The sequence below is a fragment of the Onychostoma macrolepis genome, chromosome 17 (assembly GCF_012432095.1).
Source record: "Onychostoma macrolepis isolate SWU-2019 chromosome 17, ASM1243209v1, whole genome shotgun sequence".
In the NCBI taxonomy this organism is placed as follows: Eukaryota; Metazoa; Chordata; class Actinopteri; order Cypriniformes; family Cyprinidae; genus Onychostoma; species Onychostoma macrolepis.
Genome location: NC_081171.1, coordinates 8155767 through 8173383, shown reverse-complemented (window position 1 = coordinate 8173383; position 17617 = coordinate 8155767). Strand labels below are relative to the sequence as shown.

The 17617-nt window shown below is 34.5% G+C and overlaps 1 protein-coding gene across 1 annotated transcript; it reads right to left on the bottom strand.

The window, feature by feature from the left end:
- Window positions 1-746: 746 nt before the first annotated feature.
- Window positions 747-16715, bottom strand: rragd (ras-related GTP binding D). The gene is made up of 7 exons (XM_058750070.1): window positions 16310-16715; window positions 12208-12503; window positions 11902-12101; window positions 11703-11817; window positions 9947-10089; window positions 7370-7518; window positions 747-5891 (listed from the first exon to the last, which is right to left on the bottom strand). Exons 1-7 carry the CDS (start codon window positions 16437-16439, stop codon window positions 5740-5742), a joined length of 1185 nt encoding a protein of 394 aa, XP_058606053.1. The 5' UTR covers window positions 16440-16715; the 3' UTR covers window positions 747-5739.
- Window positions 16716-17617: the final 902 nt, after the last annotated feature.

The window sequence follows — 17617 nt, the reverse complement described above, 5'->3', positions numbered from 1 at the left end:
AGATATTTTACTCATAAGAATTTCTAGGGGTGCCAATAATTGTGGCCAACATGCATTGAAGAAAAACATTTATTTCATCATGAGATTTTCTCCCCACTTTTAATTCTTTTACTTCAATGAAAGGTTAGAATTTTTGTGATTTTTTTTTAATGAAAGATCAAAAAGATCAACGATGCAGATTTATTTTCACAGCCGCCTTTGCTCATATTTACCAAGGGTGCCAATATTAGTGGAGGGCACTGTATTCCAGAGCCATGTAAGTTATTATAATATACATTTTGCTATGTTTTCACAGATTTGAAATAAAGTAGATATAAATAAATTACATGGAAAATTGATTTGAATTGAGTTGAAATTATTTTATTATGAAAGAAAAAAGACCATTGGGTGATGAGAGATATGAAATTTGCTATGTAGACAATCAGTTGCCTTGGTCAACAGTCAATTATGTAAAAATATTTGATTGCCTTCAGCTAATCAGAATCATAAATTCCAGAGAGCCGTGAAAAATGATTGTAATATTCATTTTTTTCTATGATTTCTCATAACTGAAATACAGTAAATAAATAAGTGACATGCAATATTGATTTGAGTTGAAATTATTTTATTATGTGAGAAAAAAAGACCATAAGATATGAGAGATATGAAACTAGCTCTGTAGAAAATCAGTTGACTGGGACAACTGAGTCAATTATACAAAAATATTTGAATGTCATGATTCTCATAACATAAAAGGTCCTAGCCTCAAAGATTATTTTAATTACAAATCGGACATTGGAGCAATAATAGATATTAAATTTGTGGGAAATGACTGCAAACTCAGCATAATCCAACGAAGACGAAAGATAAACCAGTTATAAAACTATTAATGAATACTATGGGTTAATTATCAATTCACGATTACTTCCAACTCAAGTTAAGCAAACAGACTGTTTTAAAGTACACTGAAGCCCAGTATATTGAGATTATATATTTATTATGAATAAATTCATGTGAGTGTATTATAAGCAAACTCGGACTTGCTGCTTGCTCAATTGCATGAATAAATGTTATGTAGATATTTTTAAAGTAAATAGTGTATTCAAACTATTCAAACGTTTGAAATTCCCAGTATTAATAAAAAAAATAAATAAAGTAATAAAACATTTAAAACTCTGCATTGTGTTTTAGTGAGGCCGCTGCTACAATTCACAGAGCCAAGGACACATTTCGTAGGCTTAGATAACTTTTTATGTGCAGAAAGCTGGACACAAGTTTTTATGTGAGCCTTTAACACAGGCACCATAGTTAAGGGCTTTTAAAAGATAAATAAATGTTTTCTGGTGAAGAAATATGTGACATACAGTATAAGTGACTTCAATGTGATGTTCCTCTTGAAACGCTCTAGATGAAAGAGAAACATGCAATTTTGCACAGAGCTTCATAAAGTTGCCTTCAAAAAAAAAAAAACTGTTTCCAAGGTGATAAACATCAAAACATTGTTCAGTATTGAAGGCTAAATATAGACAAGCAATCTTTGATAGGATGTGCAGTTTGAAACGATTCACTGAAGAAAAGTCCACGTGACATACTTGTACCACATGAATAATTACTGGTCTGATATTTATTCTGAACTCCAGAAACATGTGACATGCAGCCTAACGCCAATGAAGAGAATAAAAAGTAAAACATCTGTTGTCATAACCTTAAACCTTACGGCATGAAACACATGCAATCTGAAGTGAAAATGAGGCCTGATGTTGCCATTGACAATACAAAAATGTAATTTAAAATGTACATAATGTTTTCATCACATTTAAAAATCATTTGTTCATTTATTTAAGCATATTGAACTGTTTTTTAGTGTGACCTTCATTTCCCTTTGCGGGGGTTGCAAACAAATCGTGGCATGAAATTTGAAAATAGGTCACAAAAAATAAGATTAAATTGTTAAATTGTTAATTTATCATTAAATTGAATGTTTGCCTCGGTTCCTGAAAAATTGAAATGGTTCTCAGATTTGCTGGATGCTGTGAGCCTAAATTATAAGTTATCTTTAATGAGGCACTTCTGAATTGTTAATAATAATATTCAGGCTGCATATTCATGTGTCAGCGGGAGGTAAATTCACAAGTCAGATCTGCTGTTTTTCCACCAACTTCTTCATTCCGTTGGGGAAATAGCGAGGTCAAAGAAACGCAGGCTGGATGCTGGGCTGTCCTCACTCGTCACAGAATCTGGGGCTGTTGTTCAGGGCCAATAGTTATGCAACAACAAAGATTACTTTTAAGAGAGGTTGAAACTGAAGAGACTTCTTCTGGACTTCAGATCATCTCTTGAGCCATATCTGCTCTCGCTGACTTTCATCTGAAATCTGAAACTTAAATCAACTTAAAGATCTAGTTAGTTAAGATTGTGCAAGTGGTTTTTTTTCAGAAAAACAAAAATATCTAGATATAGTCGAGGACATTCAAAGTGTTAGGAATGTCATTAAACTTTTATTTATATTTTAATGACACATTATTGTTCATTACAATAAAGTCTTATGATTCCCTTTTTAAAAAATTTAGAAATTTAGCATTACGTCAATTGCTCACCAATCGATTCTCTGTAGTCAATGGGTGCCGTCAGAATCCACAAGTAATCCACACGACTCCAGTCCATCAATTAATGTCTTGTGAAGCGAAAAGTTGCGTGATGTTTGTTAGAAACAAATTCAGCATTTTATTTTTAACCCATCACTTGTGGCTAAAATAATTCAGTCTATAATTCATAATACCGCTTACTCCAGTGAAAAAGTCCATCCCCCACTGTCCTCTCTCATTAAAATCCACCAGCATATGTTTTCGACTCATTTTTGCTTGTAAATAGTGCTTGATCTGTGTGTATTTCTCTCCTGATTGAGACAAGATTACTTTTTCTCTGGAGAAAGCAATATTTAGGACTCATTTTTCAACCAGAATCAGCAATTTGAAGTTAAAAACGTCTTAATGTAACATAAACATGCAACTTTTTACTTCACAAGAAATTAATTGACAGACTGGAGTCGTGTGGATTACTGTGATGTTTTTATCAGCCGTTTGAACTTTCATTCTGACGGCACCCATTCACTGCAAAGGATCCATTGGTGAGCAAGTGATGTAATGCTAAATTTCTCCAAATCTGTTCTGATGAAGAAACAAACTCATCTACATCTTGGATGGCCCGAGGGTGAGTAAATTTTCAATTTTGCGTGAACTGTTCCTTTAACAAATGAACCATTATTGTAAAGTTTTACAAAACAAAAAAAATCTTGATTAAACTGTCGCACAATAAAAAGCAATACACAAAGTAAACTAAGAAGCTTAAATAGACATTGAAAATCTATAAATTGTGTATTTGTACTAGGATATGTGAGAGCGGAAGTATCTGGATAACTTGACATGTGTCTGATGTGTACTTCATGTCTGACAGCACGAGTTACATGAAGACTGCTCTCTTTTCACCCAATCAATGAAGACCCTGTGAAGAGCCCATAAAGCCTTTTCTTAATGTGGAGCGACAGCTTAAGTCTTGAAGCAATCTAATCCTCTATGACAGCCTCTGATTGGTACGTTCACTATAGCAGCTGACTAGTTGTGACTGAGAACTACGGCTGATAGATTTAAATTACACTCGGTTTGACATGGCAACAGCAGTGCTATTAAAAATGCAGCTAGGAAAGAGTCCTTCTTAGATTCTAATATATTCTCACCAAGAGAGAGAGCTTCATGTTCAAGTTCTTCACTTCACCCATGTGCCTTAACAACACATGAGCACAAAAGGAAAAACCCTCAGTCACAGATGCGTCCCTGCTCTCGCCAAGTAAATAGCGTTTGGCCCGCTGATAGAGATTATAATACTAAACATGAAATTGTCTTACATAACACATTGTAGTTTCACTACAGATGAGTAGTCCATCCAGAGAGAAGCAGCTCTTGCGTAAGCGGCTCTGACCTCATGAGATTTACCCATCAGCCTTCATTGCCGAAGCAAAGGTATCCCCTGGGATTAGCGCTGGTGCTCTAACCCCACAGCGAGACACTTCCACTGCACACGCATTAAAACCCTGGCAACACACACCAACCACTGAAATCAGTTACATGATATTAGCGCCAGGGCGGAGGCGGGACCTTGCACTTCCTGTGACGACAAAGAAGTTAATTGTTCCTTGTGAGCAAACACTAAGTGCGGATGGCCTGGAAAGGGAAAAGTGTCTGTGAGTCAATCAACACTTCTTGCATTTGGTGAAATCTGAGAATAAGAATCATTTCAGCTACTAGACATTTTAAATTGATGTCTAATATAAAGTTAGATACGTGGTAGTAAAATAAAAAATTATATTTTTATGTAGTTGTGAGTGACAAAGAAAGAGACTTTTTTAAACAAAAGCACTTTCATTTTTTAAACAATATAAATAAATAAATATGCTGCAAATTAGCATACAATTTTATGCTTAAAATGTATACAATATGGCAAATGTATATGCAAGTGGTTCTCAACCTTTTTGGAGGCCAACATAATTTTATATAAAATATTTTTTCTCCAGTATTTTTGCTGTAATTATGACAAAGATGCTTGTTTTTAATCTTTTTTTGCAAACAGAAACTATCAATAGCTATTGAGGGGGGGAAATAATGAAATAGTATTAGTTGTTTAATTATGATATTAATATTATTTGTGTTATAATAATAATTCATTTGAATTATTTTAAGTCTGTTAAGAAGTTTGCTGAGGCCCTCTAATGGGTCCCGGCTCCTTGATTGAGAACCACTGGTATATGCAAAACAACCAATCATACAGTATGCTTGTTTGTTAACTTAATGTTGCTGACACAATTACAATTTTAAGGAAATAAACAGACAAAAAAAATGCATGAGATCAAATAAGATCAAAAATCAAATGCGGTGTAAATAATTAGGAATTAAAAGGGGAAATTAATTAAAAATTTTAAGCAATTCAAAATTATTTTTTACAAAAAAAATCTTATTTTACAATGTAAATAGAAGATAACTGAGATGTTTGTGCTCTAAAAAAGTATCTTGCACTTGTAACTTTTAGCACATATTTTTCTAAGGTAAAAAATATTATTGAAAAAAAAAAAATGTTGCATTCTTTGCCAACTGTTAAAATGTGGACAGCCAAGTTAGTTGTGCAATATATTTAATGCACTATTCAGATTGCTGAAGAACAGTAGTTAGCCCTGAAAAATTTGCTGACAAACTTAAAATACAATTTTAAGTAAATAAAGAAATATATGCAAAACTGAATAGCTGTTTAACCATAAATGACAAAGTAAAAAAAAAAAATCTGCAGGGGTAATAAAATAAATAATTATGGACTAAAGAAAAAAAAAAAAAATCACTTTCTTGTTTTACAATGCATTCTGAATGAGATGTTTGTGCCCTACTGTAAAAATGCGACAAAAGTTCTGTATGATATTGCACTTGTGACTTTGGTAATGGCTTTTACCATGTATTTTGTGAGAAACTCAAGCACAGCTGATTGATTTTGAGTAAAAAATATTATTGAAAACAACAAAAAATTTCCTTACTTTACAACTTTGCATGGACAGCTAAGTTAGCCGTGCAAGATATTTAATGCACAACGGAATCTATATCGCCATTTTGGATTGCTGAAGAGCAGCAAGTGGCCCTGAAGAAGATTCAAAGCACAAGCGAAGTCTGTGTGAAGCCTTCACTCCGGAGTCACTGTAACAGGCTGGCGTGCTTTCAATGCTCTTCAATGAGGATGCACCTGAGTCCCGTTTGGCACAGTCTGCCTGCTCCACCTCCTCTGGCTCAGAAGCTTCCGACTCCTCTGCACTTTCAAGCGCACGTCGAACACCTCCTCTATGGCTTTCTTGAAACAGTGGAAATTGTAGTCGATAAGTCCTGCGTGAGCAAAGACAAGTGTAATTAGCCTGCAGGAGGAAAGTCGTTCGACCCATTCCCAAATTGGATCACTGCATAAATGCACTTTGAATTAAGATTATGACACACATAACAAGATATGTCATTTAACTTTGATCCAGAGAATGAAAAAAAATCTACATAAAACATTTACTTACACCTACATACAGATATACTTTGAAAGCTAGACATAAAACATACAGTACCGCTTGATGGGTGCCAACTGAGGCTTTATGAAACCACAAATTGATGAAATATTCAGTTTGAACAGAAAAAAGAACCAGCTTCCCTAGCGATTTAGCTTTTTATAATTGAATTAAAGTTTTGATAAGTTCAGTTATATATAGTGTGAAAAACTGTAATAAAATATATATTACTTTATGATGCAGAACAGCCTTTATAAAATGCCTTGTTTTCCTGCTGACTAACATGATTGCTCATGATACTCTTTATAACCCCCTTAGTAATTCCTAGCATGAATATTTCAATCTTCATTAGCCTCCCAAGGATTCCATTAATTAGCCCATTCTCTCATGCGAGTGCCGCTTTACACCAGCAGGTTCTTTTCTGACTGATTGAAGACAAATGTAGTGTAGCAGTAATTGCTAAAAAACAGCTTGTGGGCAAAAGCTGATCTTTAGGTCTTTATTGTAGTCCCTATTGAGTCCGTATGTGCTGCATGAGGATTACTAGTGGGAATTGTTAATAGTTAATAAACATTTGGCGGCATGCTGTTTTTTTTTCTTTAAGCTTTCTTTTATCTTTTGAAACTGTCACCAGTGCAATTTATAACAGAATATTGGCTGAGCAGTAAAAAGTATAGTTAATGTTCTAGCTGTCATACATTTCAGTCAATTTCTGAATTGGAATCAACCTTAAAGTATTGACTACAAAAAGCAATTGCCAAGGAACAAAATATATTCACTCCATTAAATTTTGAAGCTGATCATTTTAATTTTAATATATTTTAAAATGCAATTTATTTCTGATGACAAAGCTGAATTTTCAGTGTCACGTGATCCTTCAGAAATAATTTTAATATGCTGATTTGCTGCTCAATAAATCTTTATTATGTATTATTCAGTGTTGAAAATACTGATACATTATTTCAGGATTCTTTGATGAACAGAAAGTTCAAAAGAAGAGCATTTATTTGAAATAGTATTTTTTTTGTAACAATGTCTTAACTGCCAGTTTTGATCAAATAATGCAATTTTTAAAAACTTTCCAACTCCAAATATATAAAATATTAAACAAACTAATTTCAAATCTAGATGATGGAAACCAACATACAAAAACGCTGCTAGACAAAACAGCTGTTTTATAATTGGACTTTAATAATTGACTCATGTTACTGAGACTCTAAGTAGCCCTTAAAGACTACTTCTTCTTGTGACAACAAGCCCTGGAAAAAGGTAGATATAAACAATGACATCACACATGATGTCCAGAAAGCTCACCTTTCCTCTCAAAACTCTCTTCTCTGAGAAAACACACCAGGGCAAGAAATTTGGTGACTTCTTTTAAGTACATGACCGTAGTGTTGTTCAAGTGGATTATGGCCATTGATTCTTTATCATACGGAGTTCCTGCCTCATCTCCAGTCAACCTATATGAAAAATAACAACTATAAAAACAAAGCACAACCAAAAACACAACCTCATGTCTTCCCTGCTCTCTGTAGTTCCAGTGATATCTCATTCTATTTTTCTTGCACTTGTCCTTCCATTTGTATGATGAATGCACATAATGAACATGTCCCTGACGGGCGGCTTCCTTTGAGGACACAGAGCAGCGTGAATTACTGCTCCATCAGGAAGACACTTTCCCAGTTCAGCTTAAGAACAGACTGCATACAGCTGAAAAATTGTGCAGTGTGGAACAGATGTTGATTCATATCATAATTATCAAAATGAACAGATGCCCTGTCATAATCCCCCGCTTTTATAACCAAACAAATTTATGCTATTATGCATGGATGTTACAAATATATAAATATTTTCACACAAAAAAGAAAGTACGGAAAAGATGATGAACAAATTGAGGCGACATAATAAAGCATGTAATTTGGAGCTTCCTGAAACGGAGAACATGAATCAATGTCAATATGATGAATAGGGAACAAATAAGTGACTTATTAATTTCAATGAGTTACAAACAAGGCTTGCGGAAATTAATTCCACAGCAGCTCGCCAAATCTAAATAAAAGCCATATACTACAAATTAATGCACAAGCTGTCAAGCCGAAATGGGCTGAACTGACATGACCATCATGTGGCTTATAGGAATAGTTCACCCGAAAATGAACATTTTTATGATTATTTACCCCCAAGCCATTCAAGTTCGTGTATGACTTTCTTTCTTCAGCCAAAGGGGAATTAAGGTTTTGGAGGAAAACATTCCAGGATTTTTCTCCATCTAATGCTAGTGAACATGGCTCATTGTAGAACATTTTTGAACGGTCCAAAATCCATATTTAGACAGCAAGTAATCTACATGAAAAATAAGGGTCTTCTCTAGTAAAACATTCAGTCATTTCCATAAACATATATAAAAAAATAAAAAATAAATAAATACATGCATACATAAATGTCATACTTTTTAACTACAAATGATTGTCTTGGTCCAGCTCGGTTTAAGAGGAACCTGCAAAGATTATATGTCAAGCACCCTTCACACTGTAAAGCAGTCCAAAACAACTATGTTGGACAAATTTGAAGTTGGAAGAGAAGAAGAGATGGAGTTGCAGACCATTTTCAATGGTCCAAAATCCATATTCAGGCAACTTCAAAGTAATCCACACAACCCCAGCTGACAAATAACGGCCTTCTCAAAAGTTGAATGGTCGCTGCTGTATAATAATGTCAGTTTGTTGTTTAAAATTATCCATGCATGTGTGTATTATAGCTTCTGAGGCTTGTGCTGCCATTTCATCTTCCTCCATCATCCATGTACTCAGGATCAAAGAGGTAGGGCTGAACTATCTCTTCTTCTCCTCCAACTTAAAAATCATCTGAAATAGTTGTTTTGGCCTATTTTACAGTGTGAAAGACTCTTGACATGTAGTCTTTGCACGTTTCTCTTAAACCAAGCTGGACAAAGGCGAGCATTTATAGTTAAAAAGTATGTCATTTTAAATTTTTCCTGAAAATAACTGATCGTTTCGCTAGAGAAGAGCCTTATTTGTCATGTGGATTACTTTGAAGCTGCCTAAATATGGATTTTTAACCGTCAAAAATGGTCTACGTCGAGCTGTTCACTTGCATTAGATGTAGAAAAATCCTGAACCTTCACTTCTCTTCAGCTGAAAAACTGAAATTTGGATGGCTTGGGGGTGAGTGAATAATCAGGAAATATACATTTTTGGGTGAACTATTACAGTCCTTTCAGTTACAGACTAAAGTTTATTGCACACTACGGATGCAAAAACGCAGAAAATCAAACCTGATCTGAATTTTTTATGACGGACGAAAGTTTCGGAGGCAGTGTGTAAACGTGATTGACACAACATGAGGTCCTATTTATTTTTTAACATGCGAAAATTTCAGACTCAGTGTGCAATGACCTTTAGGCTACAGTTTTGCAGGGTTAACTGTCCTGCCTGCTCTCCTATTCATCAGAAAGTGATGAGGTGTCCCATCTGCTTTTGCAGGCCACCGCGAACCGACATATGTGGGGCCCCGGGTCAGGCCTGTGTTCCTGTACCTACCCAGACCGCTGTGTCCCGTCAAATTACAGGACAAATTGGGTCAATGGCGCTGGAGGTGCCACTCTCTGCCCTTCCAATGTTTACAGCCAGTGTTTCCATATCCCCAAGTTATATGCTACTAATCCACAAAAGATTAAATCCCAGCCAACAACGGCTATAGGGAAACAAGGTGGTCGAATGTGGAGTGTTGCATTTTATTGTGTATTTTTTTGGATGTATGGCACAAAAGAATTATAGTGGGAGAAGATGCAAGATGTCATGTCTACGGGATGAGAACATGTTCTGTAGCGTAATGTGACTGGATGGATTGCCACTCGGTATCACTCACCCATAGATGCACGAGATGTCGATAACCACATCTATCATGTCACAACACAATTCATAGGTCTGCATATCCACCGGGCTGCTGTCGGTTGCTATGTAAATCTTACTGACCACATCAAAGAGAAAAGCCTTTTCAATCCCTGAATTCTGCAATGAGAGCACAGGACGGGGTTAGGGGTCAGCCGTTATTCTTAAGAAATGCAGCGGAACAGGACATCATATCTAAGAACACTTTGAAGTGGAAATGAATTGCGCAACCAAGTAATCAACTGTACTGCAAGTACTGTTGTTAGAAAATGCATCTAATTCTATAAAAGCTGCTGAAAGACTAGAAAGCCTCTTCCCAAGTTATGCGACTCTTCCTATGTGACTTTTTTGACTGCTTTTTTTAATCATAACAATAAAAATGTTTTAACTCATGTTCAATAATATTTGTACTCTTAAATTATATTTTACATTTACATTTATTTATTTAGCAGAAGCTAAATGATAAAAAATACAATTATTTGAATATACACAACACACATGTGAATATATACTGCACACTACCATTCAAAAGTTTTTTAATGGTTTTGAAAGAAGTCTCTTATGCTCACCAAGGCTGAATTTATTTGACAAAAACACAGTAAAAACAATAATATTGTGAAATATTATTACAACTTGAAATAACTGTTTTCTATTTTAATATATTTTAAAATATATTTTTTCCTGTGATTACTACAGTCTTCAGTGTCACAGTGAAATCATAATATCTTTTTTATAGGATTCTTTGATGAATAGAAAGTTCAGAAGAACAGCATTTATTTGAAATATAAATATTTTGTAACATTATAACTTTTGATCAATTTAATGCATCCTTACCAAATAAAAGTTTTTTTTTTTTTTTTTTAAGTATAGGGACACAGATCAAGGGTAAATCTGAATCAATCTATGAAATCAGACAATGCATAAAAACTGATTAAAATCACATTGCATTGAATGGCAGATGGTTAAGAGACTTCAATCTTTATAATATCAAATCTATAAATTGCTCAGTTATTGTACTCATGTAGCAGTCTTTTACCATGTCAATTTACCCTCTGCTGCCACCCGCTGGCTAATGTAAAAAAGCTTCACAAGTATTTATGATTCTGCTAAATGTAATTGCTTTCCAGATCAACATTAAAATAAAACATTAACATCATAAAACGATATTATGTCTGAGAGAGATCATAATAAATAATAATGGGTTTTGTGATCATCATGTTTGCAGGAATATTATTTCCATTATATCTCACAGCAAGCGCAAATCACAGGCCAGTGCTAATGTACCTATGCTAATGGCTGAATGTGACCAGATATAATTTTTAACAGACAGAAAATTATGCTTTCTGGTTTTGCATGTTTACATGAAAATAACAACAAAACATCCAATATAACATTCTTTTAACATGTTCTTGCACAATAGTGAAAACTCTTTACAAGTTATTCAGAATTCCTGTACCACTCTTTTGATTCTAAAGAGAACTTTCCATACATCGTAGATTGCAACCCATGCCATCTTAATTAATCATAAGTCTCACTACCTCAGCTCAAAAATGTATAAATTACTATAAATTACTAAGTTCTAAATAAGCAGTCATGGAGCCAGAACATAATTAATTCAACACTAAGTACTGATCAGAGATTCACTTTGGTTATCCATGCTGAAAATATAAGAAACCAAGATATAAAGAGGTGCATGGGCCACACAGAGAACTGAAAGATGTTCATTTACTCACAGATATGAAAATGTTGAGCAGATTCTCAAGGGTGGGAAGTTGAGGGATGAGTTTCTGCACAACTTTACTGAAGGCCTCAAAGATTGAATGATCATAGATGCTTGTCAAGTAGAAGCTGAAAGAAATAATACATTTGACATCACAAATCCAACATCCAATGTTTTCAAAAACGCCACATAATATCTGTTATGACACCAACCTTAAATGTATTCTTTCTAAACCAGCATCGGCTAGATCATCATTGGCTCGTTTGTGTATGTCCCTCTGTTTCTCAATTTTGTGGTCATCGGAAAGGCCATCGACCTTGTGGATGAACACTTCGAAGTTGATGTCAGGATTAACCTTGTAGGCTCTTGTCACAGTGAGGTGAAGTCTACTCAATGCCTCCACGTAATCATCCTATACAGTAACATATTTGTAGTGTGTTTTTAGAAAACAGACAGATTGATAGACTGATAAATAGATACATACACAGACAGACAGAAAGACAGATAGATCTCTTTACCTGAGAGTCTATGACAAAGATGAGAGCCCCTGTGCCACGAAATATCATCTCATAGTCGAATGTGGGGTCGAAGAAATCAATCTGACCAGGAAAGTCCCAGATTTGGAAGCTGACAAAGGAACTGTTGGAAACGTCCTCTCGACAAATCTTATTAGTGCTCTCCAGAAAGAGAGTCTCGTTGGGTGACATCTTGTGGAATACAACTTTCTGAATGGAAGACTTTCCGCTTCGTCTCAGGCCCATGAGCAGGATCCGAGGTTTCACCTCACTGCTGAACGGATCACTGAAGCCCAACACTGTACAAGAGCCAGACACAGAAACACTGCTTGAGAATCATAAATCACCATACGCAAGCCATATTTGGTTAATGGCAAACCAAACTTAGCATTTAAACAAACTGCTAGTGACAGCTATAACACAACTTACACTATTGCTCCAAAGTTTAGAGTCAGTAAGATTTATTTTAATACTTTTATTCAGCAAGGAAGAAATTACTGTAAATTGAGAAAAAGTAACAGCAAAGACGTTACATTATTACCAAATAAAAGTTGTTCTTTTGAACTTTATTTTTATCAACATACATGGCCTTTTTATACACGGTTTTCATTCAGTTATGAATAAGAGTGACAGGTAACACTTTAGTATAGGGACCAATTCTCACTATTAACAATTGTTTATTAGTACTTATAAAGCACATATTCTGAATGACCATATTCTACATCCCTAAATACCTAAACTTAACAACTACCTAACTAACTATTAATAAGCAGCAAATTAGAGGCAAAAGTCGTAGTTAATGGTTTGTTAATGGCAAGAATCGAACCATAACATAAAGTGTGACCGAGAGACAATCCTACATTTACAAAAGTCCGAAGCAAAATGTGAGAGTGAGTGTAGTTATGTTTATGATAAACTGACTCACACTCAACAACTAATTGTCACTGATGTACCCTATAGCATTAGATTGTGCTGTCGGTCACTAATATTAGAACAATCTGTGCTTACAGAATGAGACACAAATATGACAAATACTTGAGCAGCCAGAGTGTCCTGAATTACCAAAATGGGTTTGGTTATTTGTGCATCCAGACAATATTTGATTTGTGTCGTCTGCTGTTGGAAGTACAGGATGATGAGAAAGTCACACTGGTTAGTAAATATGCTATTTATTGTGAATAGCCATTTTGAATGAATGACCTACTTGATGTCAGTTTTACTCAGGTTTACTGTAATATACTATAGACAGTAACTTCTAACTAATATACTAATATATATACAGTGTTGGGGAGTAACTAGTTACATGTAACGGAATTACGTAATTTTAATTACAAAATAAATGTCATTGTAATTAGTTACAGTTACCGAGAAACAAATGTGAATGATTACAAAGGGGGTTACATCAGAATTTTCACACACACACACACACACACACACACACACACACACACACACACACACACACACACACACATAAACACACACACACACACACACAGAGATTTAATTGACTTCTCTCATAAATTACATTGACTGCTCTAAAATGAGACACCAGTGTTTCAGGAGTTTCGGACACAGAATAGGACACATGCTTATTCGATAACTGTTTCATTTCCTATTTGGGTATTTTTTAAGATTAATAGTTTTTTTTCCAAGGCATTGTTAGATGCCATTGTTTCCTGTCATAACTATGCACACATTTGATTTCAAAACCATTATCAATGCTATTAAACTATTTCTTATTATGATTTTAAATCTGTATTTAACCTCAGAATGATCTCAAAGTAAATAAGAGGTGTTAAGTCTGATTTTGTGGGGGCTGTGCTTTAAATTAAATTATTACACTGCACTGTGGAATGCTTGATTCTGATTGGTCAGTCGTGACATTCTAAGGTATGTTATTCCTCGATAACAACTGGTAAAAGCTAGTAACACAGACTCATCCGGGTAACTTGAGTCGGTGCTATACGCTTGCTAGGAACCAACCCTACACCTAAATCTACCCCTTACAAGGAAACTTCCTGCAGTTTTAGATTTTCAAAAAACTTCATTCTGTGTGATTTATTAGCTTGTTTACCCGTGGGGACCTCAATTTAGGTCCCCTCCGTGACATGAGTCCCCATGAGTCTGTGTGTATTCAGGTTTAAGTCCCCACCTGAATAGAAAAACAGGTACACACACACACACACACTATATGATTCTTTTCAGTCCCTCTGGTTGTCTTGAATGTATGTCATATCTGTCAGTCAGGTGGTTAGTAACGACTGGTAACCAGCACATTATGCCCTTGAGAGCAGCATATCCTGCAGGTACTGGCTACAGAAGTACAATAACACCTGATTAACATGCCGTCATCAACCAACAAATGTTATTAATCACTTTAGTCAGTGTGCTGCAGATTTGGACAAAACAGTTAGAGGTGAGGTCCCACCCTTGAAAAGAAAAAGCATGTATTCAACTGAATAATAACTAATAACAACTGAATAATTAAAGTACACCTAATTTTTAATAGAAGGAGAGCTGCATGAGGGCTCTTCTAAATGGAACAGCTCTGATGTTTACTGAAAATAATTGCAGCTGGCTCTAATGTTTACACAAACCTGAAAATTAAATGACAACAAAAATGATGGCTAAACACGTTTTTTTCTTTCATACGAGACAGAATATTTTGGAATTAAATTTCATAAGGGAGGCTTTAGAATAACTGTCATTTTTATTTAATTTCAAAGCAGTATCATTCTGCATCATTGCACATACTTTAACATCTAAAAGAGGTATGAACATGGCCACAAACTGCCTTGTGACAAGTTCATACACTTCCAATTAGACATGTAGCAAAGTGAAAAGAGAAATGGCATACTAATCCCATCAGTTTGAATCATATTACCAGAATGACTGCTGGAGAGCATGAGTGTGGAGTTGTGGGCAAAGCCTACACTGGCATTCCACTCCTTCATATCACATGCTGCAGCTGATTTGATGACTGTGACCTTGCTAGCTCTCAGCTGAGGAATGTCAACTGCATTTGGTGAGACTGAGGGACACTTCTAGTCTCAAAATACAGCCTTAGGAATCCTGCAGTGTTTATCGAAGTGTCCAACTGCGGCACCACAGAGTGAAGCAATACTAGTGTGTTTGTTGAATTGGTAAAAATCGAGTGAAGGAAAACTTCAGTTGACAATCATAGATTGCATCTAAAGTTGTGTCGAAACAATGCCTAACTTATAAATCTATCTGCTTTCTAAGAAATCTTGCCATAAGGTGAAGCTTGAAGGTACTTTGAAAGTCAAATAGCCAAACTGATCAGAAAAAAAAACATTGTAAAAGCCATAAATCCATACAGACTTGTATATCTTTCAGACATTTTTAAATAAAACCAAGTGAGAAACAAAATGTGTGCACCCTTATTAATAAACCCCTTATAAATATTTACCATAGTATTTCCACCAAACTTCCAATTTCCAAAGTACCGTAGTTACTATGGTTTGTTGGTACTTTAAAAACCATAATTGTTTTCAAGTAGCTATATTTTTATGATATTGGTGGCTAATGCCAAGTTAGCAAAGTTTTACTGTACCATTATCCCTCATAAATAGTTTCCACCAATACACCTTAGTTCCCAAAGTTATCAGTGTTACCTTCAAAACTATAACGTTAATACATTTTATGGGTTCTTAATAGTTGAAGCTCACAGAATATTTCATTGAATATTTACTTTTGTTTATTTATTAATGACACTGGGGGACATTTAGTCACAACAGTTTATTAATAAATCCCTCATAAATATTTTCCAGCCAGAGTTTCCACCCGAAACTTAAATTACTGGGCTTACTTTCAAAACCATAATAAATGTATATCGGATCTCAAACAGTGAAAGAAGCTTATATAATTTAATGGAATTTTTTGTATTTTTTTTATGTCACTGCTGGCTATCAAATTACCACAGTTTTGTTGTAGTAACAAATTAACTTGTATTTTAAGAGGAAACCGCGGTTACCATGGTAATTGTTTTTGCAATGGATTTAAACTTTGCGCTCGTTCAGAAACATGTAAAATATACATAAACCCTTATTTATGGGTGATAAATTAAAACTACCCCCCTAACCTCCTTCATCACAGCCGCAGTCTCCGTCTCCGTCAGTGAATGTGTCGAAATCATCATCATCCTCATAATAATCGAACAACAGCGCTTCGTTTTCTCCGTCCACTTCATTGTATTTCCGTTCGCTTGTCATTCTCCGAGTTTAAGAAATTTAATCTGAGGCGGCAGCCAAACTTTTCCACATTGTCACCTGATATGGCCAAGCCATGGTGAACTTTCACCTCCCCCTCGCTCTCTAGCTCTGTGACACACACATAGCAGCCCGCCTGCGTGAGGAATCACAGCACACTGTGACTATTCATCACTATCATCACAGAACGAAGAGCTGCGCTGCAGAACAACTTTGTGAGAGAAGACTGAGAGGAGAGGACGCCTCCCGTTCCCTTCCCCAAACAAACAGGCTATGCATGCATGGACTCCAACGATGGCTGTGGATCTCGGGAGATGTAGTCTTTTGTCACAAAAGGACACATTTAGAGAATGTTATTTATTTATTTAGTGAGATTATAATAATTTCTTGTTACTAAATTACAGCAAATATATAAATAATTTGTAAATAATAATATAACACAATATTTTACTAACACAACCATAATGACAATACTGTTTATGTGTATTATAATAGACATTAAAAGCTCAAATGAACAAATTAGTAATTGATAACAACAATAATGATGATAATAATAACACTTTGCTATATATTATTAATAATATTTTTCTTATAGGCTATATAAAATGTAAATAATTTATAATAAGTAAAATATACATTTACATTTAGTCATTTAGCATACACTTTTATTCAAAGCGACTTACAAATGACGACAATAGAAGCAATCAAAATCAACAAAAGAGCAATAATATGTAAGTTCTGTGACAAGTCTCGGTTAGTCTAATGCAGTACACAAAGAAAGTTTTATATATATATATATATATATATATATATATATATATATATACTGTATAAATAAAACAAGAGAATGCTAGTGTTTAGAGGGTAAATTTAAAAAATAAAATAAATAATAGTAATGCACAATATTTACTAACACAACCATAATTATAATACTGTAGTAGCCTATAGAGAGAGAGAGAGAGAGAGAGTTATATACTGTATATGTAATAAAATAATAGACATCCAACAAAATAATTGACAATAATAATGATAATAATAACATTTTGCTATTATTATTATTATTATTATTATTATTATTATTATTATTATTATGTACAAATTAATTTTAATTATTTGAAATTATTTAATTATTATCAAAAATTCTATGGCTTTAAAATATATATTTTATTTATTTCAAATAT

Coding starts and splice junctions, on each gene's coding strand:
- rragd (XM_058750070.1), bottom strand. CDS start 16,439: ATGACAAGCGAACGGAAATACAATGAAGTGGACGGAGAAAACGAAGCG. Junction 7,519..9,946: donor GACATCTCGTGCATCTATGG/GTGAGTGATACC, acceptor TTTTTCATATAG/GTTGACTGGAGATGAGGCAG. Junction 5,892..7,369: donor AGAGAGTTTTGAGAGGAAAG/GTGAGCTTTCTG, acceptor TTGCTCACGCAG/GACTTATCGACTACAATTTC.